Below are 25,976 nucleotides of genomic sequence, written 5' to 3'. Positions count from 1 at the left end.
TGGGTGCGATGTGCTGCCATTTCTGTCCTCCAGGCTTGTGCATTCTATAGAAAGAATCAGTCCTGCAATAAGGTAGGAAAGAAATCGCCCTTCTATCTCACCAGAGGATGCTGCTCTGAACCTGGACCATGCTTTACACTACAACTCTACTCGGGGAAAATTTAAAGTTGTTATTCAGCGCTACAAAAACATGGCCACTTTTCTCCCTACTGTTGTCTCCAGTTCAGGTCTCCTTTGCAATTTAGCTCCATTTACTTTAATGGAACTGAGTTTCAAAACCCCACCCAATCTGGAGACAACAGTAGGGAGAAAGTGGCCATGTTTTTGTAGTGCTGGATAACTCCTTTAAAGGGGCTGAGTGAAATTTGAGAAACATGACTGATTCCTTCTAGGAACAGCGCCACTCTAGCCGATAGGTTATGTGTGGAACTGCAGCTTAGCCCTATCAAAAATAAATCCAAGTACAATTGTAGCTGTTTATATAACACAAATTAAAGGGGTTATCCAGCGCTACAAAAACATTTCCCCCTACTGTTGTCTCCAGTTCATGTGCAGTTTGCAATTAAGCTCCATTTTTCCTTAATAGAGCTGAGTTTCAAAACCCCACCCAAACTGGAGACAACAGTAGGGGGAAAGTAGCCATGTTCTTGTAGCGCTGGATAACCCATGCTCATGAGGCGGCCATTTTGTCGAAGCCAATGTAATAATGTGGCTTATATACGTGGCTTAACACCAACACCAGCGGTTCACCAAACCCGCCTTTCCATTATCACTCAAGGGACTTCCCTTCCACCTGTTTCCTGATTATGCGGACGGCACAGTGCTATACGGCTTTGTATTCGCTACCTAGGCTGTCATGTTACACTTAGCCCCGCCTTATCAAACACATTGACGACCCTTATTGGCTATCTGATATTCACGACCAAAGCGTAGATTCTGATTGGTTGCACCCGTCATGAAGTCCCGCCTCCTCTCCTAACATTTCTTCTAATTGGCCAAACGCCTAATGAACGCGCCTCACGTCCCGCCTGCGAGTACTTATTGGTTAATACGAGAGCCGCTTCCTGAGTCTCGTCCAATCGGCGTTTCGCTCGGTCTATTAACCCTTTTGTTCCCGGCGGCTGGTACTGCTGGTGGCTCCCAATCCGCAGCGGCACGTCACGACCTCTGGCAGCGAATGGGATTGGTGAGGAGGAGGAGCCGGGGGCAGACGCTGGGTCAGGGAGCTCGCTGTGGGGTGGGGGGGACATTAGCCTAGAGCTGACAGCACGACGGCGGCGGCTGGAGCCTCAGGTGAGGTGACCCTCAGCGGAGGGGGGAGGCGGGGCTCCGGTGTCCCGCCGGTGACGTAGGGGGGTCGGTGATGACGTGATGTGTGGCCGTTATGTGCATAACCGTTATTGTGTGAGGGGGGCATGATGGGGGTCGTTGTTCTTTCCACATAAACCATATCCTTATAAGTGCATGTTACTGTATGCAGAGGCCTGGTGTGCTGCCCCGGACTCTGTATATCCTATACACACATGTAACCCCCGTGCATCCTGTCTGCTCTGCGAGAGGAAGTGGCCCTGGGGCTCTGCTGTGCAGTCTGTGATTGAGCGCCCCCTGGGACCCTGGCAGAGCACCAGTCTTGTGGAATTCCCCTTTAAGAGTGGATGGCCACGCTTTTTTATCAGTCATCCCCAACCCTGTGACTCTGTCCATGGCAAACTACAAGTCCCAGCATGCCCTGACAGCTTTAAAAGCATTGATCCTCCTCACCCAGTGGCTCTTCACTTGCTGAACTACAACTCCCATCATTCCTTGTCAGTTATAGGTTGGTGATAACATTTCTGATTACACGTTCTTGGAAATGCTTTTCTATCAGCCTGTGGTCCTTCAGTTGTACCAGAACTATAACTCCCAGCATGCCCTGGCAGCGAGCCTCATTGTGTGGCTTTTTGACTGTTTCAGAACTGGAGTTGTAGTTTTGCATTAGAAATTCCCTTAAAGGGGTTATCCAGCGATACAAGAACATGGCCGCTTTCTTCCAGAGACCGCTTTTCTCTCCAGGTCAGGTACAGTTTGCAATTAAGCTCCATTCACTTCAATGGAACTGAGTTACAAAACCAACCTGCACCCAAACTGGATACAAGAGCCGTGCTGTCTCTGAAAGGAAGTAACAATGTTTTTTTTGTAGTCCTAGAGAACCCCCTTAAGTGTTCTAGTACAGGCAGTACTACAACTCCCAGGGTGTCCTGACTTCTCAGTCTGCAGGATTTCCCCTTCTTGTACACACTCTATAGCCCCCAACCACCACTAGTTGCAGTGGAATTTCCCTTTACCTTTATAACACGGATTACCCCCGACCCCCCCCCCCCCCCCCTTCCCAAGTCAGAGAGACAGCAGTCGGCCATCACCGCTTTAACACTTCATGGCGCTGATAGACTTCTTTGCAGTACAGAGGTCATGTGGATATATGGATTGGAGTCACTTTGGTATCTATGTCCTGTCTTCTGCACCTTTGTCTTGTTGAGTAACTTCTATAGAAATTCACATTACTTGTGTTATAGTTCAGAGCCGCATTCTTAATTCTGCCGTTGTCATTGGAAACTGTCAACAAGCTTGTCAGGAGACACCTGGATGGGCTGGCTGACGTGTCTAATACAGAGGAGCAGGTTGCTTTTCTTGTATCTGATTACAGCCTGCGATGGTAAAAAGCTGCTCTTCCAGATTCTGAACTAGCAGGGGCTGCTGAGAGGTTAGGAGCTTTAGTGGCAACCAGTTCCATTCTGGAGAACTCGTACTGTCCTACACTCCATAGACGTCGTATTTATGTAAATGGTTGACATGTAACGCTTTATTTCACCAGTGGTGGCGCTGCAGGGAAAGTGAACCTACATATAAAAGGGTTCCAATAAGTATATATATATATATATATATATATATATATATATATATATATATATATATAATGAGAATCGGAAGAAGGAGCTGATGTCTAACAGTGTGTAGCTGGGATATGACAGAGCTCAGTTATACCGCGTTCCCTCCTTTCTCAGGATCAGCTGTCAGGCTGATCATAGCACATCCTGGTGAGATACCCCTTTAAGGCTTTGAGGGCACATGGTATTGGCTGTGGCTCCTAGATATATAGGATCAGCACTTTGATACATTGTATCTTTTGCTGCTGTATTGTTGCTGTATTATTCTTGCGTATGGTGAGTGTCTATATATACTGCCGTCAGGGCTGCGGATAACTGGTGCAGGAGACCAATAGGCCACAATCACACTTGCAGTTTTTTATGTTTTTGAGCCAAAGCCAAGAGTGGATGAAAGGGAATTGGAAATACAAAGGAGGGACTTAGACTTCTCCTTCTGGGCTTTGATGCAGTCTTGATATCTAAGGAGAACAGATGTCTCCTGTATAGTTTGTGGTGCTGTCTCATACAGCAGTAGTGCTGATAAATAATACTAGACGCTGCGTGCCGCCAGTCCACGTATGCCAGTGATGCGCTCCCTATAGAGGTCATTAACCTCCTTCTGCCGAATGGTCTGGATGAGAAGGAAGTTTTAGTTTTTACTGAGTTTCTTAAAGGGGTAATCCACTATTCACTAGGACAGATAGACTATGGCACCTGCTTTAAGGCAAAGGGTCTGGCAGGTTTTATAGTTTGCCATTAGGACGCTGCTTTTTTTGGGCTGTTTAGTTCTTTCCCGGGATTATCTTTATTTGCTTTCTTTTGCAGGGGGAGCGGCGGTGAGGACAGAGTGCTGCGCGTCTTTAAGTAGCAGATGTTACACGGAGCCTGTTCCCAGCCGGTGATCTGCCTCCGTCAATGTGTGCGAGGCTGGGAGGGATAAGAGATGCATCTGATCGCCCACTTGGAGCTGCCACTCGTATCCTCATCAGATGGGAAGATGAGTTAGCCAAAGAGATTTGTTCTTTTAATGTTTTTCCGTCTGGGCTTTGATTTGGATCCCACAGGCAGGCCCTGTGCGAGTTATTCCAACAACTTCCCTCCCTCCACTTGCTGCAGATCATGAGGTGCCGAATATATAAAAGGAAAGTCATCATCCTCACGCTAGTGGTGGTCGCCTGTGGCTTGGCGTTGTGGAACAGCGGGAAGCAAAAGAAAAATGACTTTGTGCAAGACCCTGAGGGGGATAAACCACACGTCAGGGCGCACATGTCACCGGGGATTAGGAGAATGACCAACGAGTCAGTGGCGGAGAAGGTGCAGAAGCCGGAAGTGGATAACATGACCCTGGTGTACAGGTCTGTGGTTTTCCAGCTCAATTTTGATCAAACTATTAAAAATCTGGAGACCATAAAACGTCCGTCAGATGACGTAGTCGTAGTCGTGCAGGTGCACAACCGCCCTGACTATCTGCGATATCTCCTGGAGTCCCTGCGCAGGGCTAAGGGCATAGAGAACATCCTGTTGATATTCAGCCATGACTACTGGTCTCCAGAGATTAACCAGATCGTTGCCAGTGTGGATTTTTGTCAAGTGCTTCAGATATTTTTCCCCTTCAGCATACAGCTCTACCCGAACGAGTTCCCTGGCCACGACCCTAAGGACTGTCCTAGAGACATAGAAAAGAAAGACGCCATCAAGCTCGGCTGCATCAACGCTGAATACCCCGACTCCTTTGGACATTACAGAGAAGCCAAATTCTCCCAGACGAAGCATCACTGGTGGTGGAAACTGCATTTCGTCTGGGAGAAGATCAAGGTCTTGAAGGATCACAAGGGTCTTGTCCTGTTCATCGAAGAAGATCATTATATGTCCCCTGACTTCTATTACATCCTTAAGAAGATGTGGAACAAGAAGGTAGAGGAATGTCCCGACTGTGACGTCTTGACCCTCGGCACCTACACCCGTCTCCAGTCGTTCTCCGAGAAAGCAGATAAAGTAGAGGTGAAGACTTGGAAGTCTACAGAACATAACATGGGGATGGCCATGAGCAGGGACACCTACCAGAGGCTCATCCAGTGCACTGACACCTTTTGCTCTTACGACGACTATAACTGGGACTGGACCCTTCAGCACCTAACTGTTAATTGTCTTCCTAAGTTCTGGAAAGTTCTAGTCCCTGAGGTGCCCAGGATTTACCACACTGGAAGCTGCGGGATGCACCATAAAAAATCATGTAAACCCACAACAGAAAGTGCCAAACTGGAGGCTCTGTTCACAGGCAACCAGAATTACTTGTTCCCGGAAAACGTGGTGATCAGCCAGCGATACTCAATGGCCGCCTTGTCACCTCACGTGAAAAACGGAGGCTGGGGAGACATTAGAGACCACGAGTTATGTAAGAGCTATCGCAGACTGCAGTGATACAAGTTTGTACCATGTCCTACCGAGTGACTGGATATACCCATTTACCCTCTGATTTTAATAACCAGTTTTTGTCAGATGTCGTCCCCCATGATTGTCCGTCATTTCTATCCACGTGGAATCCGGCGAGAAGACAAACTTTATTTCCGCCTCTTTGTTTCTTAATACTAATGATCGATTTCGGACTTGCATTATGTATAACATGGCCATTCAGATCCTTTTCAAAATAAATGAATATGAAGTGATGCTGGGCGGGCATGGTCACTGCGTTTGCCATGGGTGGAGGGTGGTCTTTCCTGACTGTGGGGTCTCCAGCATGGTATGTTGTACAGGGGGCCAAACATTGTAGGTTGTCCAAGAAAAGTTCCTGTTAGTGAATCATTAAAGATCTCAGATAGGTCCCTATGTATCTATGTCTGCTTTCTGCTGTAAAATCGCTTCATTTTGGGCAATGGCGCTTAGGTGGGGCATTATGGTGCTCTCTACCCACGCGGTAGATAGAGCCCAACTGCCATGAAGCTCTGCCAAGGTGCCACTGTCCATCGATGAAATGAAGCGATTTTAGATCAGAAAGACGACACAGACAAGTGTTATACAGGTATATATTGAATGTGCAGCATCTAAGCTTGTGGATGGTGTGGAGAACCGCACATAAGAGTGTCACTTTAAGGGCAGATTCACACCTAACGGATCGCATTGGAAATGTTGCTGGGAGTTTTGCAGCAAGATCCGTTACAATCCAAGTCCCTGTCAGTTCCAAGTCCCTGGATCTTTTAGACCGCTGCGAGTATGTAAATCACCTGTCCCCTTAACCCCCGACACATACATCACCTGTCCTCAATCCGGCTTGCTGCACTGGGTCCAGGCTTCCTGTTCTCCTGCCCCGCCAATCAGTGGCTTTGGCTGGGTAACACACTAATTGGCTAGGCGGGAGAGCAGGAAGCAGGTACTTCGTGCAGCAAGCTGGATTAAGGACTGGTAATGTATGTACAGGCAGCATGTGGGTTAAGGGGGATGGTGATTTACATACTTGCACAAGTATGTATTCACATAGGAACTGAAAGTACCTTGAATCGTAACGGATCTCGCTGCTTCCAAACTTACAGCAAGATTACTGCTGCAATCTGTTAGGTGTGAAGCTGCCCTTAGGGCCAGTTCATATGGAGTAAAACTGGTGGAATTTGCGGAATCCCGCCAGCCTCTGTGTCATACTGGCAGTCTATTGGAGGCTCGCGTGTCTCCTTTCTCCGCTCAGAAGAATTGACATGTCAAGTGGAGAGAGAAGACACGTGAGCCTCCCATAGACTGGCAGTATAACATGGAGGCTGGTGGGATTCTGCCAGTTTTACTCTTGTGAACTGGCCCTTAGGGACGTTTATTACTCTTGTGTGTCATTTTTTCCCCCCTTAGAATTATGCATCATTGTTCCTCCATTGTTATTCCTCTTGGAAATGTTTGAATAATCATTCTTCTTGTGAGAGGCGCATGACCCCCTATAGTCTGATATCATCCATTCGGTAATGACCTTGTTAGCGTTGGCCCTATTTAAAGGGGTTGTCTAAGCATACTCTCCTATCTGATATCTAGCATGGAGAGATGCAGCTGTATTCAGGGTGGTACAGATGCCAAGGCAACTATCTGATGCCCAACCAATGTTATGCATAGGTCTCAATAATCAGAATGGGACCTGGGCTGGATGCTTGGGTGTCGGATCTTTGTCTTGTTATTTCATGATGTCTAATCTGCAGTTGTTTCTTTATAAGTGATGTTAGATCAGATGGGGAAGTATGCCAACGGGACAACTTTCAATCTGCCTCAGTGGTCGATGGAAGCATGTGCACAACTGAAGCACCTCACCCTGATTGGCTAAGGCCACACCATGTGAGTCAAGCCTGTATGTGCCCACTGAATTGAGTAATAATCAGTGGTAGACATATTGGCATGCTTCTCTTATGGAGGACTGTTCCTTTAAGTGATCCCCCTCCTATTGTGCAGCCTATGATCAATCATTCCTATTCCGTCCCAGCCTCCCCTGTCTGCTGTCTCCGCGCTGCGGCGTCTTCTCCAGGTGAGACATACTTTGTATTCCTTGCACTCGGCTACAGGTCCAACCACTGGATCTTATGAAATATTTACTCAGCAAAATTGAGAAGCGAAACCTGCAGAACAAAAGCCATTTGTTTTCGTTTAGAGAATTGCCTCTTACATTTGCTCTTTGTCTATGATATGGAGTTGCCTTTCCGGCCGGGCACTTCTCAGCTTCTATATAAAGATTATTTATGGTGCTTTATAGAGGTATTAAGCCGAGGCTCACCCCTTTGCTTACTGTTCTGGTACCTAGCACTGGGCACATTGGTCATACAGGTTGGCAGGGACATAATGTTACTATAGCAGCCAGGGGAGAGGCACACGGTAGCGATATGTTCTGCCGCACATGGTGTGAGGGGGAGGCTAGTGATTGGGGATTGGTAGGGGATCGGTTCTATTGATTGAAGCCAATATCCAGCAGAGACTTTAGGCAGATTGATGGGGAAATTGTTCCTTGTGTTTTTAGCACAGATTATGGAGGGGTCGGGGATGCATGCACACAAATAGCTTTGCTGTAAAATTATTTAAAGTGGTTGTCTGGCATTTTTTACTATTTCTTATATAGTTGCTAACCTGTCTCTGCTCCCCTTGTCCTGCTGCTGGTGTCTGCCATTGACACTTCACCTCTGAGATGGAAGTGACAGCCAGCTCAGCCAATCACGGTGCTGTCCCATCTCAGTCAGTGAACTGTCACTTCTGAGACACTTTCAGGGGACACTAGAGACACCAGGGGAATATGGACAGGTAAGCATAGGATGTTTATTATAGAAAATAGTAGGAAAGACAACCTTTCCTCCTCTTCCTCTAAATGCAGCACTGTCCCTTTAAGTCCATAGCAGTTGCAGTACATGTTTTCTGTGCTTTTATACAATGCACGGTTTCCTGTTCAGCTGCGATACAAGTATAGTGGTTAGTTACACTCCATGGAGCAGAACTTGTACTGTGGGCCAATGAAAGTGACAACACCCCAACACCTTTCTGTAAATCATCTTTTCACTGGATGGGGAACAAATCTTACTATGCAAACTGCTCTTGTCTCCCGTTTGGGTGCAGATTTTTTAGCTCTGTTCCATTGAAGTGAATGGAGCCTAATTGCAAACTGAACTGGGGACAAAAGCGGTGCTGTCTCTGGAAGGAAGTGGCCATGTTTATCTAACGCTGGATAAACCCTTTAAGACTTGTCACTACCTGTTGTTTTTATTAAGCATAGTGTAATACTTAGTTTCCCCCAAGGTGGCGTTGCAGGGTAATTGAACACATAAGCCGTGGCCCAATAGTCTCCCAAAGTCTTGACCGATGGATTCTTTGTGATGTCATTTGTCAAGGGATCATTTGAACACTGTGTTCCCCAACCTGTGATTTCCCAGTTGTTGTAAAACTACAACTCCCAGCATACTGCAAGACACTTTTATTCTTTGGGGGTGGTTCCTGGCATAGTCCCAACTGCTTCTGTCCCCTAACCAATCGCTTTCCAGCTGTTGCAAAACTACATGTCAGGGCATGCTGGGAATTGTAGTTTTGCAACAGCTGGAGAGCCATTGATTAAAGAACATTGTTATCCAAAGCAGGACATCTGATATGTTTGCATTACAGGCACAGTGATGGCTCTATCAGTCCTGCATACAGCACCTCAGATCTCAGCTTCCTGTATGTAAGGTAACCAGATCTGTGAGAACTCTTTATACACTTCCTTCCTCATGTCATGACTGGGCAGCCTTCCAGCAGAACAGGCAGTGTGGCCCCGGGGCCGGTGGGCTCTGGCAGATTTATTAGGAAAGACACGACTGAGCTTTTATTTCCTCCATAAAGTCACGAATCGATCAAAGCGAAATAAATATAATTTGACGGCTGCATTAATGTAATGTCACCTGTAATAGATCATGGCTGTCAGCGCTAAGCCTGGGCATGTCGCTGCTTCCTCCTGCCTCAGGTAATACAAAGACGTTATCAGGAAGATTTCCTTCTCCGGCTGCTGTACAGGCCCCAACAATTACTCCGTGTAAATGTCAAGTATAGCATGTTACACCAAGAGATCTAAGATTTGTATAGAAGCATCTTTGAAGATTAATTTGTGTTTCCATGGTTTCAGACTACAAACAAACCCTGTGTGTAGTCTGATTACACTGTCCATAAGAGTGGTGGCCAGACATAGATATAGATATATATCTATTACTTAAAGTTTTCCCCTCAGATTACATTTGATCCATGGCGGTCAAAGCAGGGAGACCCCCTTCTAACAAGACATTATCCGTTTAAAGTAAACTCCAGGGGTTATCCAGGAGAAGAAAAAACACAGGAATTTTTTTTTGTTTCTTTAGCGCCTCTTCTGTCCTCAGGTTGTGTATGGTATGGCAACTTTGCTCTAGTCATGTCAATGCAACAAGACTGCAATAAATGTTTTTCTAACCCTGGAGAATACCCTTAATTAAATAGATTTAATTAAATTATATAGATTTGGAATTTACTTCTATTTAAAAATTTCAAGTCTTCCAGTTCTTATCAGCTGCTGCATGCTCTGCAGTTGTGTGTTTTGTTTTTTGTTTTTTTTTGCAGTCAGACACAGTGTTCTCTACTGCCACCTTTGTCCATGTCAGGAACTGTTTAGAGCTAATTCGCTTAGAAACCTTTTTTTTTTTTTTTTGCGCTCTGGACAGTTTGACACGGGGTATGATCACAGGAATAATATAGGTCGAAATTCCGAGTGGAACCCCCACCGTGGATTCTGAGTCCCACTTGCCTAAGTGTCTCAATATAATGTGTTGCGCACCTTCACTCTCCACCACTCTCTGCTCAAAGAATTGACATTTTGATTCATTGAGCGTAGAGCGGCGGTGCGCAACACATTGAGGCACTGAGGCTTGCGGACGTCCGTGGCAGAGGGTTTTCCTCTGCTCTGCTGCCTGTTTTACTCATTGTGTATGGGCCCTTGGACAGAGGTGGCAACAGGGAGCACTGGGTCAGACTGGAAAGAATCTAAAACTTGCTGCAGGACATACAGCAGCTGATAGGTACTGGAAGACTGGAGATTTTTAAATAGAAGTAAATTACAAATTTATAGGACTTTTTTACATTTTTCCTTTTTGTTTTGAAATTTTTAGTTACCTATTCTTTTTTTGCAATGTAGGTAACGTAGTTTTGTGGGTTTTGTGTTCCATGCTACATACTGGTATTACAACGCATTGCAGCACATATCATTTGGGACCATGCAAGGTCAATATGAGTAATCTGTTGCCTATGCCCTACGTAAATGGTTGGAGGTTGTGATTTTATCGCAGAATTAAATATCCCTTCTCCATATCCACCACTAAGTAGAGGACATCATGAACTTTCCACTGAGAGATATTTGCTCAGTATTGTGTCAGGCCGGTCATCCGCCTACAGGTCACATGTTTGTTCATTCACTCAGCACCTGCGCTGCCAATCTCTGACAACCAGTTATACATGAGACAATGGCATCAATAACTAATCCTTATTATGCTGCATATAAATCCTGGAGAGGACCTGAAGGCGTTTCCCCGGGAAAGCTAAAGGGGTTGGTCAGGCTTGCAAAAACATGGCCGCTTTCTTCCAGAAACAGCACCTCTCCTATCCTCAGTTTAGGTTTTACACCTTGGTTCCATTGAAGTGAATGGAGTGGAATTGCAATACTACAGATAGGGGTGGCGCTGTGCTTTTCCTAATCTTGGTGCACTGGTGCTGACATCTGTTGTGTGAGAGCCGTGTCAAAAGGTTTCATCTGTCAGGGTTTGGATGTTCAGCCCACTGGTAGGGTGAAGTGCGCATCTGTGCGCTTCTCTCCCCAGCTCGCTGCCAAAGGCGGAGATACAAAATCAGTTCCCTTCACCTAATTTGGGTTGTTTCATGGGTTTTGCTCCTGGTTCCAGTATCGTGCAGCGTTCCTCTTCCAGCATGTGGCGGCTTTATCACCCCGGGGTCACTACTTCTCCACCCTCCTGTTCTGTTCTCAGATATTTGCGGCTCTTGTAGCTGTCACTATCACTTCCTCATATGGGAGATGGAAACCACATTGTCAGGAGGTTTGAATTTCACTGAATTGTTTCCTGTAACAGTATGTCCTGTGCCGAGTGGGAATCCGTGCAGACAATATCCCACAGACTCTGCCGCTGACTCCCGCTTGACACTCCGCCCATGGCACAGACTCCATTCTATGCTCGGGCATATTCCACCTTCTGTCCAAAGAATTAACTTGTCAATTCTTTGGGCGGACGTCGGAATCCGCCAGAGCATAGAAAGGAGTCTATGACACAGACGGAGAGTCAAGTGAGGGCCTGCGGCGGAATTCACTGAATCTTTTCTGCGCAGATTCCTCGGTGTGAATGCACCCATAAAGGGGATCTATGTGACCATTGTTCTCTGCCAGACCTTGTACAGGCCATTGGGTGGGATTGCTGTCTCTTCTTGGTCCAGTTACCTGTACCTCGTAAACTTGTTTGTGGTGCGCCAGTATCCACCTGACTTATTATTAACAGCTTTATACAAAGTTTCCAAATGTTTGCCTTCTCTTGGAGGGGTGGCATAGAGTTATGTGTTCTTAAAGGGGTACTCCAGCGGGGAGGGGGGGGGCACTTTTTTTCTGGGACCCGGGAGGAGGTGGCTGAGGGAAAAGATGTCCACTACCCTCCCCTGTTCTAGTGGCGGGTCCCGCATTGCGGCGCTTCGGTTCCTGGCCGCTTCCTGCTGTCTGACAAGGGCCCGAGATGTGACGTCTCAGGTCAGTGACAGAAGCGGGACGCTCAGCCAGTCAGTGACAAAGGCGGGATCTGAGCGGGCTTAAAACGAATCCCACCTCCTTCACTGACTGGCTGAGCGGACCTGAGACGTCACGTCTCCGGCCTGTGTCAGACACCAGGAAGCCCCCCTGCTGGAGTACCCCATTGAATCTAATGCCCTACCCTTGCATTTTCGGACAGGGTGCTATGCATAGTTTGCAACAAACTTAACGATCCACATGTGACACTTGGCAGCTCCGTTCTAGTGTTGTAAATGTAGCTGAATTGTAATACCATACACAACCTGAGGACAGTGGTGGCGTTGTTTTTGCTATGTTTTTTTTTTTTTTTTTCATAGTCCTGGCTAACCCCTTTATTTCACACCCCCGTGACTTGTCCAATGCTCCGGCTGGATCCTGCCCAGAGTAAATCATAGCAAACACTGGTTTCGTTGAACTCTAACAGATTATTACAAAATAGACAAGGAGAAGTAAACTGACCCCTGACCCTTGTATGATTGATGGTCACATCCTTCCGTAGTCAGCTGGCTTCCTGGGAAAAGCATGTTGTGATAAGAGCCGTGGCAAATTCCAGAAATTTGCCTTGTCTGCAAACTATCATGTATGTTAAATGTGTAGAGCCGGGAGCGGCCTGTGATGTTACATGGGTGAGACTCTGGAATTCTACATACATACATTATAGGACCACCATGTCACTGAAACCTTACCTTAAAGGGAAAGAAGCTGCTCCTGACCGACTACAGGACTGTGCCCCTAACATGCTTATTCACATGTTTACATGGTGAGATTTTTACCACTTTTTTGCCACTCAGCATGTGAACATAGCCCTAAGATGATATTCTACCAGACGGGATAACTAAATGATGGGCGGTTTAACCACTGGGAACTCTACTGATCATAATAAGAAGGATCACTGATCCCCCTGAGTAGGTACAGTGGCAGCACCCATAGGTGGCCTCTTCTCTACTCTCTATGGGATTAACTTGGCTATAGAACTTCCGACCATAGCAAAAATAGCCATTCACTCAAGGGACAATTGACCCCAGTTCTCATGATTGGTGGAAGTCCGAACCCCAAACTGATCAACTAGTTTTCTCCAATTTTATAAACAAGATCACCTTTAAAGTGTACCTATAAGCCTACAAGACTTTCAGTAGAAGGAATTGCCGGAAGGTCCATAGGCTTTTACTATAATTTTGTTGACTGTTGCTTATAATAGTTTAGAGTGAAGAAAATAATGAATTGATAAAAAGAAATAGTTAAGAGTGCAGATTAAGGGGAAGATTTGTTCTATAGATCAGCAGGGGTCTGGACCCACACAAACACAAACTTCTGACATGTTGCTATGACATTTCAGAGGTTTGTTTAAATGACACCCTACCCATATTCTAAGCTTGTTTGTAATAGGTTTCTATTACATAAGTTGGACTGTTTTACTTCAGCACTTCCTGACTTACACCCTGAAGCTGCAAAAAATGCTCACTTCCTGGTCCACGTGGTCTCGGCTCCTCTGTCCTCCCCCTCCCTTCTGAGACCAAAGTCACATGAGCTGTCTCTAGAGATGAGCAAACCTCGAGCAAGCTCGAGTCAATCCGAACCCGAACTTTCGGCATTTGATAAGCGGTGGCTGCTGAAGTTGGATAACATGGATATAGTCATTGGCTGTATCCAGGCCTGTATTTAGAGTTCATGCTGCCCTAGGCACCTTGCTTGCTGAGGCGCCCCCCCCCCTCCCGGCACTGGCAGGTTACATGCATGGTATATACCCTGGCACTTGTGTGCCGCTCTGCTTGATGCCCGCTATTCTCATCAAACAGACGTGATGGAGGAAGGAAGGAGGCTGGGGACGTCTTAGTTTGGGGACCGGTTCTGTCCAGTGTGGGACTGGGGTACCTGGGGCCCACCAATATAGAACCAGTGAGACACAACATGCTGACCCGGTCCTTTCCTGAATTCATCTGTATCTGTGACAAATCCCTACATTTATACAGCTCTCAGGCTATGCTGGGAGTTGTAGTTTGTCAGTGGACCACCCTTTAATAAATCACTGTGTGCAGAGACTCCTGGTGGCTGCAATCTGTGGGTGACAACCATCAGCCCTAAAGGTCCAGCAATACATCTGTCTACACTGTACTACAACTCCCAGCATATCCTGAGGGCTGTAGACTGTCAGTAAATGCTGGGAGTTGTAGTTCCTGCAGCTGTTGTAGTTGGGTCCTAGGTGCATTATAAACTGGATGCTTTGTGGGAGATCAGAATACAGAGATCTGTGGGGGCTCAGTGCAGGGAAGTGTATGGAAAATCACTAATAGGGGATAGAACAAAAACATCTCCCCCTATCCCCTATTAGTGATGTTCTGGGGTCACTTCCCCTGCACTGAGCCCCCACAGATCTATGTATACTTATATACCACAAAGCATCCAGTGTATAGGACCCAACTACAACAGCTGCAGGCACTACAACTCCCAGCATATCCTGAGGGCTGCAGACTGTCAGTACATGCTGGGAGTTGTAGTGCCTGCAGCTGTTGTAGTTGGGCCCTAGGTGGCATATAAGAATACATAGATCTGTGGGGGCTCAGTGCAGGGAAGTGACCCCAGAACAGCACTAATATGGTAGGGGGATAGATCTATGTATTATTATATGCCACAAAGCAGCCAGTGTATAATGCACCTAGGACCCAACTACAACAGCTGCAGGCACTACAACTCCCAGCATTTACTGACAGTCTGCAGACCTCAGCATATGCTGGGAGTTGTAGTGCCTGCAGCTGTTGTAGTTTGATTCTAGTTTAAAAGTTTGCGCTAGTGTACTGTAGTGTCCGCGGGGCTGTGTCAGTACACTACCGCAAACATTACACTGACCCATTTAGACCCCAATGGTACACAGGCTCTGCACACTGTAGAAGTGATTACAGTGCAGTTACTAATGGGACTGGGGAAGGGAGGCAGCTGGGGGGGGACTGAGGAAGGGAGGCAGCTGGGGGGGGACTGAGGAAGGGAGGCAGCTGGGGGGGGACTGGGGAAGGGAGACAGGGGGGAAAAGCTGGGGTGACGGGGGGGAGCAGCTGGGGTGACGGAAAGGGCGAGAATCTGGGAAGGCAGGGGGAGCATCTGGGGGGGCAGGGGCAGGGCGAGAATCTGGGGAGGCAGGGGGAGCCGCTGGGGTGGCAGGGAGAGGATGGGGGCAGCTGGGGTGGAAGGGGGAGAAGATGGGGGGCAGAGGGAGAAGCTGGGGGGCAAGGGGAGAAGGGGGAGAAGAGGGAGCAGCTGGGGGCACAGGCAGGGGGAGCAAATGGGGGCAGGGGGCGCAGATGGGGGGCACAGGCAGGGGGAGCAGATGGGGGGCACAGGCAGGGGGAGGCAAATGGGAGCAGATGGGGGCACAGGCAGGGGGAGAAGCTGGGGGGGAGAGGGAACAGCCGGGGGCAGAGGCAGACTAGGCAGGTCCCCCCAAAGCAGCTTCGGGGCATCCGGGGTGAGCTCCTTCCGGTACACGCTGCTTCTATCTTAGGCCGGCATCTCACCCCTGCAGTCCCGCGGTGCCCGAACTTCTTCCTGCTGCAGCGCTCGTGACGTCATTGCGCCGAGCAGGAAAAAGTTTGGGCACCGCGGGGCTGCAGGGGTAAGCTGCCGGCCTGAGATAGAAGCAGCGTGTGCCGGAAGGAGCTCACCCCGGGTGCCCCGGGGCTGCACAACGGCGATGTTGCACCCCCCCGGTCGCGGACTAGGCACCCGTGTTCTGGAATGTAGGGCGGCGGGGGTTAAAAATATTTTTTTTTATTAAAAAAACCACGGGTGCCTAGTGGCAAATACGGCCCTGGCTGTATCCATATTTTCCAGACAACCTTAGAGCTTTATCCAAGTTCAGCAGCCCCCGCTAATCAAATACCGAACGTTCGGGTTCGGATCGACTCGAACCCGAACCCAGTTAGCTAATCTCTAACTGTCTCTTCTGTTGCCGCAGGGAAAGACCAGAACAGTGGCAGCCTCCAAAGCAGTATTGGGTAAATGAAACTGTTTTATCTATCTTTTTAATTAATTATGTAAATGGATATGTGGCCCAGGGTAAGTTTAACTGTCACTGTCAAGGGTTAATTACCTCTGGCTGTTAGAGAATGCCAGTACACAACACTGAGGGAGTGAGAGAGTTAACAGTAATCAGGAAGGGAGTCCTATCAGTGTTGTGTGAGGTAAAATGAAGCTCACTTGTGTGTATGAGGCAGAAACTGACAGAGAAAGACAAATATATGTGGATAAAGCAGCCAGAAAACACAGCACAGGAGCTGGATTTGCCACAAGGGGAGAGAGTTCAGCCCACTGGGAATCAGATGGGTTATAGGACTGGTACCTGTAAGTATCCCCCCTGTGAGAAGCAGCCAGACTGTGTGGGTGCTAGGAAGCATTTTTATCATGGCCACCACTGATGTTTCTTTCTGTTGGAGTTTACTGTATATACCTAAATGGTTCCTGTTAAATTGCACTATAATGGAGAGGATACACTTAAGGGACCAAACCCAAGGTACCCCCTCACCCCCACTTCCCTCAGAATCTCAACAAACTCACAATATCCCATGCTGCCATACCATAAGAGTGGCTATGGATAACAGATTGATATTCTGTTTACAGCGTACAACAGAAGTCGATTGAGCCAGAGATGGGCAGACACTTGACTCTGAGGTGCAATGCATGTTGGGAAATGTAGTTTTACAGACAACACCATCTTGGATATAGACCAGCTTTTAGAAAAACTTGTAGCTAAGGAACAGAGTCAGCAAGAAAGACAAGAGACTGCTCAAAATACCTGGTGAGTAAGATCAGCTAGGTTTGGGAGAATTTCATTTTTTATCTCTTGGGTGGCATACCCCTTTGGGCTATGTTTCCACACAGTATTTTGCAACCAAAACCAGGAGTGGATTGAAAACACAGGCTATGTTCACACACTGGACGAGTGGATGGACGTCATTTAAGGCAAATAATTGCTGTTATTTTAAAACAATGGCCATTCTTTTGAAATAATTGTATTTGCCATTTAATGATGGCCATCCACTCAATTTCAACAAAGTATGAACCTAGCTCTTCTATACACTCCTGGTTTTGTAGCAAAACACATAGCCGAACCCTGAGTTACCCCAGTAAGTGCTATTACCCTATTATACCCAATTTTAAACTGCTCAGATAATGGACTTGTTCTAGAATACAGCGGCACTGGCCTGCAATGTGGATCTGAGGTACATCTTGAAGGGAAAAGTGTTGTTGTGTTGAGTGAACCTGTCAAAATGTTCTGCAACATTATCCAAACGCTTTGCCTTTGATTCCCCATGACTGCAGAAGATGGATGCCGCCCTGGAAAACAGACACAGCTTTAGGGGGCTGTATCCTGTATCATTGTTTTCCTGGCAGCTCTAGGGAGGCAGCCGTCTTGTGCAGTCACGGAATCAAAAGGCAGAGTGTTCAGATAATATTGCCAAACATTGACAGGTTCACTCAACACTAATATGTGTTAAAAAAAAAAAAAAAAAGGTGTTTTCACCCCTTATTTGGGCTGCAAACGCTGACCAAAATACTGTGTGTGAACATCTGGTTGTTATAACACTGCCACTTATGTGTCCTATTGTTTGCAGATGCACTCTGGGTAGAACTTGTGTCATGTAGGATAGAAAGTCAACTGCTCTTCTATTTATGCAGACTGTACCATCACCAACAAGTCAGGTATGTTCTTATGCCTAATGCACAGTCAGATGTACATGATATGGATGCTTTGTGTCAGATCACCATGATGTCCTCAGTTCAGGTTTTTAGTTCTGCTGTTGAGCCTGAACCCGCTTTTATATTACGTATATGCAGGCAAAGGCCAGTAAATATATTGCAGTATATGCAGGTAAGCTGCTCAGGGCTGGTTCCTTATAGTGTCTGTATCTTGCTTATAAAACACACCACACAATTTTTTTTTTTTTAACTTTTATCTGCAACAAGAAAAACAACAATTCAGACAATGGGTTTGAGCAGCGTTTGCCAGATTTCAGCAGCAGGAACGCTTTCCTATGTTCTGCTGGGATTCGTTCCAAGTTTTGGCAAAGAAACATACAGAGGAAACATTGACCGAAAATGAGCCGCGCACACTCAAATGCTCCATCTCTTTGGCACACAAAAGGATAACTTAGAATGAAGGCACAACCATCTTCTAGAACAGGAATGGGGAACCTATGGCCCTACAACTGTTGCAACACTACAAGTCCAGTCTCTCCTGGAGAGCCAAACGGGGTAGTTTTGCAACAGCTGCAGAGCCAGAGATTGGAGGCACTGCTGGGTAATACTGGTATTAACATGCCATGTGCAGGGCCCAGTGGGTACAGGTTTTACTGTACATGATGCCCTCTCAGGCCTTGCACTAGGCATGACAAATACCAGCTTTACGCAGAACATTCCTTGAAAAGTAAATGTGTGAAATACAAAACTTTCCGTGTGAAAAAGTAGAGTCAGTAGGGATCAGGGTGCTGCCTAGTGATTGCACAAAGGAAGGGGCTAGCAGGAGAGATCCTGACCTATCCCAGGTTGTGCAGCTCCTTCTTTCTAGTGAGTACCCGGACCCCCACAGAACCCTATCTTCTCACATGTCTGCACCTATAAAGGCTCAGCTGCTTCTGCTGTATAAAGCTGATGTGTTCAATTTATTATACGAAACAGAGAAATCAAACGCAAACTGTAAGAAGGGAAAGAACGAACACATCTGCCTACAGATCACTACATAACATTTTGTTACTAAACTCCACACATCAATCGAGCTCAAACAACGCAGCATTCTCAAACTTAAAGGCACATTGGGTTCTGTGGTCAGAAATTGCATGGACGGAGCCGTCGGAGTGGCTGACCTCCTTTAGGACCTGCTCTGTGCTAGGCGGGTGGCGTACAGGGCTACGAGTGTGCTCCTCGCCATGTGGTAGATCATCTTCATCAAGTTCTGTGACTGGTTTCATTTCCTTAATGTAGAGACCTTCATCTTTTTCGGTGGAGTCATCTGCAACCTGTGGCTGGTCAGGAGTCTGTTGGGCAGGTGACGTGTGACATGGCATCCCCGGGTGCGGACTTTGTTCCTCGGCCGTTTCCCCAGAATCAGATAGACTTGTGTTGTCTGACTGACAGCTCAGCTGCTCCATCACCTCTCTCATGTCTGAAATTTGCGCTGCAGCGGGTAGATAAGGTTCCTCTTCTAGTTCAGGTTTCTGCAGGTGAAACAAACAGGTCATGAATTATTCAGTAAGAGAGTGCTAATTCTGTTACACCTCTATGGGGAATGTTCTGGGGTCAGGTGAGAGGGACCAGGGTAGTTAACAAAAGGGCAATGGCTCAAGTAATGCATTTAGGACAGTCTGCTGGTGTAATATTGGTCCCACTATATGTAGGTACAGTAGTTGTAGCATCACTTACCACCATAATACAGTCACTACAATGAGACTTACCGCCATCAAAGGCTACAGTGCGAATACTTCCATTATATAATCTCACATGCTTCCTTATACATTTGTATCCTGTATCGTTAATGTACTGCAGACTGACAGGTTATATGTTGCATTAGATCACACTATACTATATAACACTTTGTTTTGGGGTTCGTATTACGGCTACAACACCCGGAGCCCCTTGGTTTAAGTAAAACCAAATACAGTTTGGGTTCACAAGATGTATGGGGTATGTAGGAGTGAGACATCAGAACACAGGCATTAGTTGGGTATTGTATACATACTCGGCTCAGGTGAGAACTTACATTGAGGCGGATGTGGGTCCTTCTGTCAGTCATGTCCAGCACATTTATCAGCGGTTGATCAACCAGGGTCGACCATGGAATAGTAGATGGGCGTAAACCGTTCTCTAAGAACTCAGCGACATTCTCCTCATTAATAAACCTTCTCTCCTATAGAGAAAAAGAAAGCGTCAGGTAACATCCATATAACACCATGAAAGTGGTCCATTAACTCTTCAAGGGGTGGTCATTCATCTCTGTGACCAGCCATTTGCTGGTTAAGTAGTGAGCGGGAAATCTGGTTAGATTTACCCCAGGCAATTCTTTCGGCAGATAGCGGAATACACCGGCCCGTAGAATGGTGTCCATGGAGCCGGCAGAAAGGCGCGCGGACAGTGGAATTCCGCGGATATTATCCGCGAGAGTTCCTGAGTATGAACCCACCCATACATAGAAAGACAGACCAACATCACCCCCATGGAACAGCTGGTTGTGTTATTGATTTATGGCTTGCAGTGCATATACACACCACCAGATGGCAGCATAACAGCATCATCGTATGGCGTTACCTATGACTGCATTGGCTTCTCTCAGTACAAAGGCAGCTGCCTCCATACAACCACATGTGAGGCGACTTCCCTAATAGTCTAGATATCTGGTTGCTAAAAATACTGCAGCCCCACTAGCGTGCTAGTTTACCCCTGTAAGTCTGGGATGGGGAACCTTCCACCCTCCAGCTGTTGCAAAACTACAATTCCCAACATGCCTGGACAGCCAGAACTTTAGCTATCCAGGCATGATGGGAGTTGTAGTTTTGCAACAGCTGGAGAACCACGGTCACCCATCCCTGACGTAAGTAGAGAGGATAAGCCACAGTAACCACATTGGTGCCGCTTATCTCTTGAAGACATTAAATGAAATTCATTGTCACTTCTCCCTAGTTTACATCTTAACACCTAGAAGTCTGCCTAGATCTCCTGTAAGTGCAAATCGCTGAATCTCAAGGTAAATTTTGTCTAGAAAAAAAAAAGTTCAGCTTTCCAAGTGCTCTGACTCCCTGGAAAGGACTAGTATGAATCTTCTAGGGAATCTGAGCACTTGGGAAGCAGAAGAACTATTCTCAGACATAACTAGAGACCGAACCGGGTTAGAGTTGATCCAAACCCGATCGTTCGGTATTTGATTAGCTGGGTCTGCTGAACTTAGATAAAGCTCTAAGGTTGTCTGGAAAACATGGATACAGCCAATGACTATATCCATGTTTTCCACGTAGCCTTAGGGCTTTATCCAACTTCAGCAGCCACCGCTAATCAAATGCCGAAAGTTCGGGCTCGGATGGACTCCAGCATGCTCCAGGTTCGCTCATCTCTAGTCATAACAAATGGACCACAGATTGAGATGTGGGGATCAGTCCTGTACCTGTAATCCCGTATACACAGTCATACCAGTATATAACATACAGTTAGGGAGTAGAGCATACCTGCAACGCGTTGCTATTCACACCAAAGAAGAGGTTCTTCCATAGTCCGAAGCACTCGGAGGATTTGGTGAGCTCGATGACCAGGTTGTCCTCGGATACATTCACAGCAATCTCGTTGGTATTGAGATTATACTGCGGCAGGAACTCTACCAGTAGAACATAAGGGGCAGCGGTCTGCTTCCCGCAAAAGCGGATTTCACACCGGTAGCTGTTGACCTCAGAGGTTATACTGTGCTCATCTATGTCCTTCACGTGGATGATGAGAGTCAATGAGGTGGCGTCCTGGGAACAGGTGAATATGGGGCACTCAGGGGGGTCCTGAGGCTGGGGGTTTTGGGGGTCACCGTCCGCTGTCGTCTCTGGACTCTCAGACCCCGGCGTTACATTCTGCAGCATTCTCAGGATGTCCGGTTGGACCACGGGCAGGGTGATGACTAGCTGCCGCTTGGTCTTATTGAACTGTGCCGTGCCATGGTCATCCTCCACCAGGTAGGGCAGCTTTAGCTGAAGCTTATACGCCGGTCTCTTGGACTCCAAGCTCAGATCCTTCCCTTCTATGTGAAGGTTGACATCAGCGGCCGAGCAGAGTAAGGGCATGTCTACGGAGACCACCAGCTCCTTGGGCACCGGGCTGGGCACAGAGTCCCTGGTATCCCGATAGTCCTGGAGGTCTATATAGGAGCGGTGTCTGATGGTATAACGGGGCACGGTGGGCTCCTTGCTTTGTGCTTTGCAGTCACTGTAAGGCCTGGGGGGCTGGTGGCGGCTGTGTCTGGCGCTTTTCTTCTGTTCTCCTGGTACGCTGTAGGGATACGGGAAGCGGAGGGGGTCACTGGGGTCCTGCGGTTTGGGGGTGGCCCCAGGACGGGGTCTACGGATGACTGTAGCATGGGGGACCCCCTTATACTTCTCACTCAGGGTCTTCACATTCCTGGTGTCCAGGACCACACTAAACTGCTGGGCCACAGTGCTCAGGGCCGTGATATCCACCATGGAGAGGAACTTGTCATTCCTGGAGGCCAGGTGTAAGGTGTCCGGGTGGAAGACCACGTCGTAGATGACCTCCTTGCTGCCCCCGGAGCTGAGCTCCTCTCTGGCCGGGGTCAGGGTGCACGGCAGGCTCCAGTGCTGACCCGGACGCCCATCCTTGTCGGTCCCGGGCACACAGTGCGGTTTTCTGATCAGAGGGTTACTGCACACGTTCAGATAGCACGTTTGCTGCCCGTTCACACTGGTCTGCAGCACATGCCCGGGCTTCGGGTGGATAAACTGCACGTCCATGCCTCTCTCCCGCTCCATCTCCGTGATCTCCTGCTCATACCGGCGCCGGTTCTCGGGGTCGCTAATCTCCTCGGCATACTGAGAGAACAGCTCCCGGAATCGGGCGTCTTGGAAGGCCACCTTGAAGCGCTGCAGCTCCTCCGAGGTCACGTTCATCTCCTCCAGCTTGGTCGCCATCCTACTCTACTACTGATCTCCTAGGAGACGGGCGCTCAGTGATGAGGTCAGCGCGAATCAGCGACCGAGCGCTGATTGGCCGAGGCGTTATCACGAGGGGCGGGAGCCGTACGGCCAGCCAATCAGGTGGAAGCGTCACTCTGGTTGCTGTGGTGATTAAAACACCGCGGTTATTTACACAGGAAGCGCGGCTGCAGATAGCTCGGCATGTGCTGCATGTAGTGGGGGATGTGTACACATACAGGCATGATGGGAGATAGGGGTCCCAGCATGCCATGCGGTAACGTGTCTGCACACAGCCCTACAACAGCTGAGCCTGTGCTATATATAACCTGAGCTGCCGCCGCTCCGGTGTTAGGTCCCAGCAGGGGCTGCCAGTCTTCTCCCCATTCCTAGAATAGCTGGAAACTAGTCATCATCTGCAACAGTGATACACGTGAGACACAGAGAGGGAAGCATAAGGGCTTAAAGGGGCTCTCTGGGACTATAACCAGGACAGCACAGCCTTCTCCAAACCAACATTCCCATCATATTACTAGGCCTCTCATACCTCACACACCAATGCATTTCTATGGCCCCATACATACATCTGTGCTGCAAAAAATAGAATTCTATTTTATTCTTAAGGTAGGTTACAGATGCACAATCAAAGCCCTGTCCATATTCGCACATCTGCGGCTCCGCACAGCACTACAGATGTGTGAATTGTGCCTAAGGGTCCATTTACACAGAAAGATTCTGACAAAGATTTGAAGCCAAAGCCAGGAATGGATTCGAAGAGAGGAGAAATCTCCGTCTTTCCTTTATGACCTGATCTCTGTTTATAGTCCGTTTCTGGCTTTGGCTTCAAATCTTTGGCAGATAATCTTTCTGTGTAAATGGACCCTTAGTAGCAGCGCAGGGTACCGTGACGTTGTTTCGTTCAAGTGATGGGATTGCAAGTAATATAATCCTGCAGATTTGGCTTCTGTTTTTGTGTCATGGTCGGGATAATCTTTGGGTCTCAATGCAAAAAGATTCACAACTAGAGATAAGCGAACCTGGAGCATGCTCGAGTCGATCCGAACTTTCGGCATTTGATTAGCGGTGGCTGCTAAAGTTGGATAAAGCCCTAAGGCTATGTGGAAATCATGGATATAGTCATTGGCTGTATCCATGTTTTCCAGACAACCTTAGAGCTTTATCCAAGTTCTGCAGCCCCAGCTAATCAAATACCGAACGTTCGGGTTCTGATCGACTCGAGCATGCTCCAGGTTCGCTCATCTCTATTCACATTGATTCAAGGTGTGAGTCCAGTCACCATGTAGCTCTAGTCTGGACATAGGAAACTTCGGCCCTCCGGCTGTTGCAAAACTGCAACTCCCATCATGCCTGGACAGCCAAATCTTTAGCATGATGGGAGTTGTAGTTTTGCAACAGCTTGAGAGCCAGTGTTCCCTACCCCTGCTCTAGTCTAAAGTGGTCGTCCATATGTTTACATACGCATAGCAGTGAATGCCATTTGTAGGACCTCAAGAGATTGTGCTCTACCCTTTAGCCCCTGATCAGAGCTGCAATTGTAACGATGTTCAGTATACAGTTTTATTTACGGTGCTCATGTGTATTTTGCTATTAGGATTGATTTGGACCCTTAGGTTACATTCACACATTGCAGTTTCATTGCAGTACTGTCATGTTACATGAATGAAACTGCAATATGTGTGAACAGTCCTAGGCAACTTTTTGAGATAACTTTGTCAGTGGGCCGAACCTGGAGCATTAATATACAGATGTAAAAAATATAATGCTAGCTGCACCACTTAGTATGTATTGGTGTACCTGTTACAATGAGCTGCTTCCAGATTAGCGTTGAAATCCACTGCTAATCCAGAAGTTGGGGTCTCCATGAATATGAAGATGCAATGACTGTAATGTGCACAACCCCCATTAGATTCAGTGGGAGTCATGTGCGTTACCATCTTATAGAATCTCCATATCCATAGAGACCCGAACTTCTGGATTAGCCGTGGATCTCGCCACTAATCCAGAAATTGCTCATCGCAGCAGGTACACTTTAATGGTGCCTTTACACAGAGAGATTTGACAGATTTGTGAAGCCAAAGCCAGAAACAGACTATAAACAGAGAACAGGTCATAAAGGAAAGGTGAGATTTATCCTCTTTTCAAATCCATTCCTGGCTTTGGCCTCATAAATTTGTCAGATAAATCTCGGTGTAAAGGCAGCCTTAGAAACAAGGTTGCAGTTGACACCTATAGCTGGTCTCCATTTTGTAGATATCAGGTGGTTTCATTGTTTTGCTTTCAGTCAGTGTATTACTGCGTTTCCATATTCGCGGTTGGTGTGTAATCCGAGCACGGGATTATCTGCAACATAGTGCGGATATTGGGGAATAACTGGGGACAACCAGTAGGGTAGGTTCATACTCAGGAATTCTCGCAGATAATATCCGTGGAATTCCGCTGTCTGTCCGCGTGCACGGCCGGCGTTCTATGCGCCGGCGTATTCCGCTATCCGCCAAAAGAAGTGACAAGAAGTGAAAAGAAGCCGAATACGCTGGCGCATAGAACGATGTCAATGGAGCCGTCGGAAAGGCGCGCGGACAGCCGATGAAATTCCGCTGAGTTTATCCGCAAATAAATCATCATCACACTAGACCAGTGATGGCTAACCTTGACACTCCAGCTGTTCCAAAACTACAATTCCCATCATAACTAGGCAGCCAAAGCCATATCTTTGGTTGTTCAGGCATGATGGGAATTGTAGTTTTGCAACAGATGAAGTGTCAAGGTTAGCCATCACTGCACTATACAGATAATATGGCTCATGTTTGTGGACCTGAGGGCGCAAGATCAGGAGTATTCATCCATTTGCTCCAAGTCTTAAAGGTACTAAATTCAGTTTTTCATAGCATCTATTGTCCCTAGAGATGAGTACACCCAGATATTTAAAAGTATCAATGCTCTTTAATGGAATATTCGGGTCCAGTTGTATGGTATCTACAGAGTCTATTATCATGATGACCGACTTATCCCAATTTATAGTAAGACCTGAGTAAGTTCCATAGTCATTAATTAGGGCCATTGCGGTAGAAAGGGAGGGGTGATTATAGTATTTAACTCACTTTTTAGAGACGA

At 47.3% G+C, this 25,976-nt stretch overlaps 2 protein-coding genes across 5 annotated transcripts in view; one reads left to right on the top strand and one right to left on the bottom strand.

Annotated features, from left to right (window-relative positions):
- The first annotated feature begins 1,075 nt into the window (after window positions 1-1,075).
- The window catches only part of MGAT2 (alpha-1,6-mannosyl-glycoprotein 2-beta-N-acetylglucosaminyltransferase), a 34,669-nt gene continuing 9,768 nt past the window's right edge, over window positions 1,076-25,976 (top strand). For 2 of the 4 annotated variants that reach the window (XR_011359543.1, XR_011359541.1), the window contains exons 1-4: window positions 1,076-1,186; window positions 16,130-16,169; window positions 16,792-16,969; window positions 17,787-17,874. Coding sequence is in view for 2 of the 4 variants with exons in the window: in XM_069950524.1 (XP_069806625.1) it covers window positions 4,023-5,324 (1,302 nt within the window). In the remaining 2 variants the exon portion in view is untranslated. Of the gene's footprint in view, window positions 1,187-1,228; window positions 1,294-3,728; window positions 5,571-16,129; window positions 16,170-16,791; window positions 16,970-17,786; window positions 17,875-25,976 lie in introns of those variants that run through there. The other 2 variants (XM_069950524.1, XM_069950523.1) reach the window with 2 other exon arrangements.
- Window positions 18,135-22,881, bottom strand: DNAAF2 (dynein axonemal assembly factor 2). The gene is made up of 3 exons (XM_069949836.1): window positions 21,384-22,881; window positions 19,928-20,074; window positions 18,135-19,385 (listed from the first exon to the last, which is right to left on the bottom strand). The coding sequence occupies exons 1-3, from the start codon at window positions 22,839-22,841 to the stop codon at window positions 18,939-18,941; spliced, it is 2,052 nt and encodes a 683-aa protein (XP_069805937.1). The 5' UTR covers window positions 22,842-22,881; the 3' UTR covers window positions 18,135-18,938.

Source organism: Dendropsophus ebraccatus, chromosome 13 (assembly GCF_027789765.1).
Source record: "Dendropsophus ebraccatus isolate aDenEbr1 chromosome 13, aDenEbr1.pat, whole genome shotgun sequence".
Classification (NCBI taxonomy): Eukaryota; Metazoa; Chordata; class Amphibia; order Anura; family Hylidae; genus Dendropsophus; species Dendropsophus ebraccatus.
Note: the sequence above shows the minus strand (reverse complement) of the source record. Positions and strands in the feature narration are given on the sequence as shown.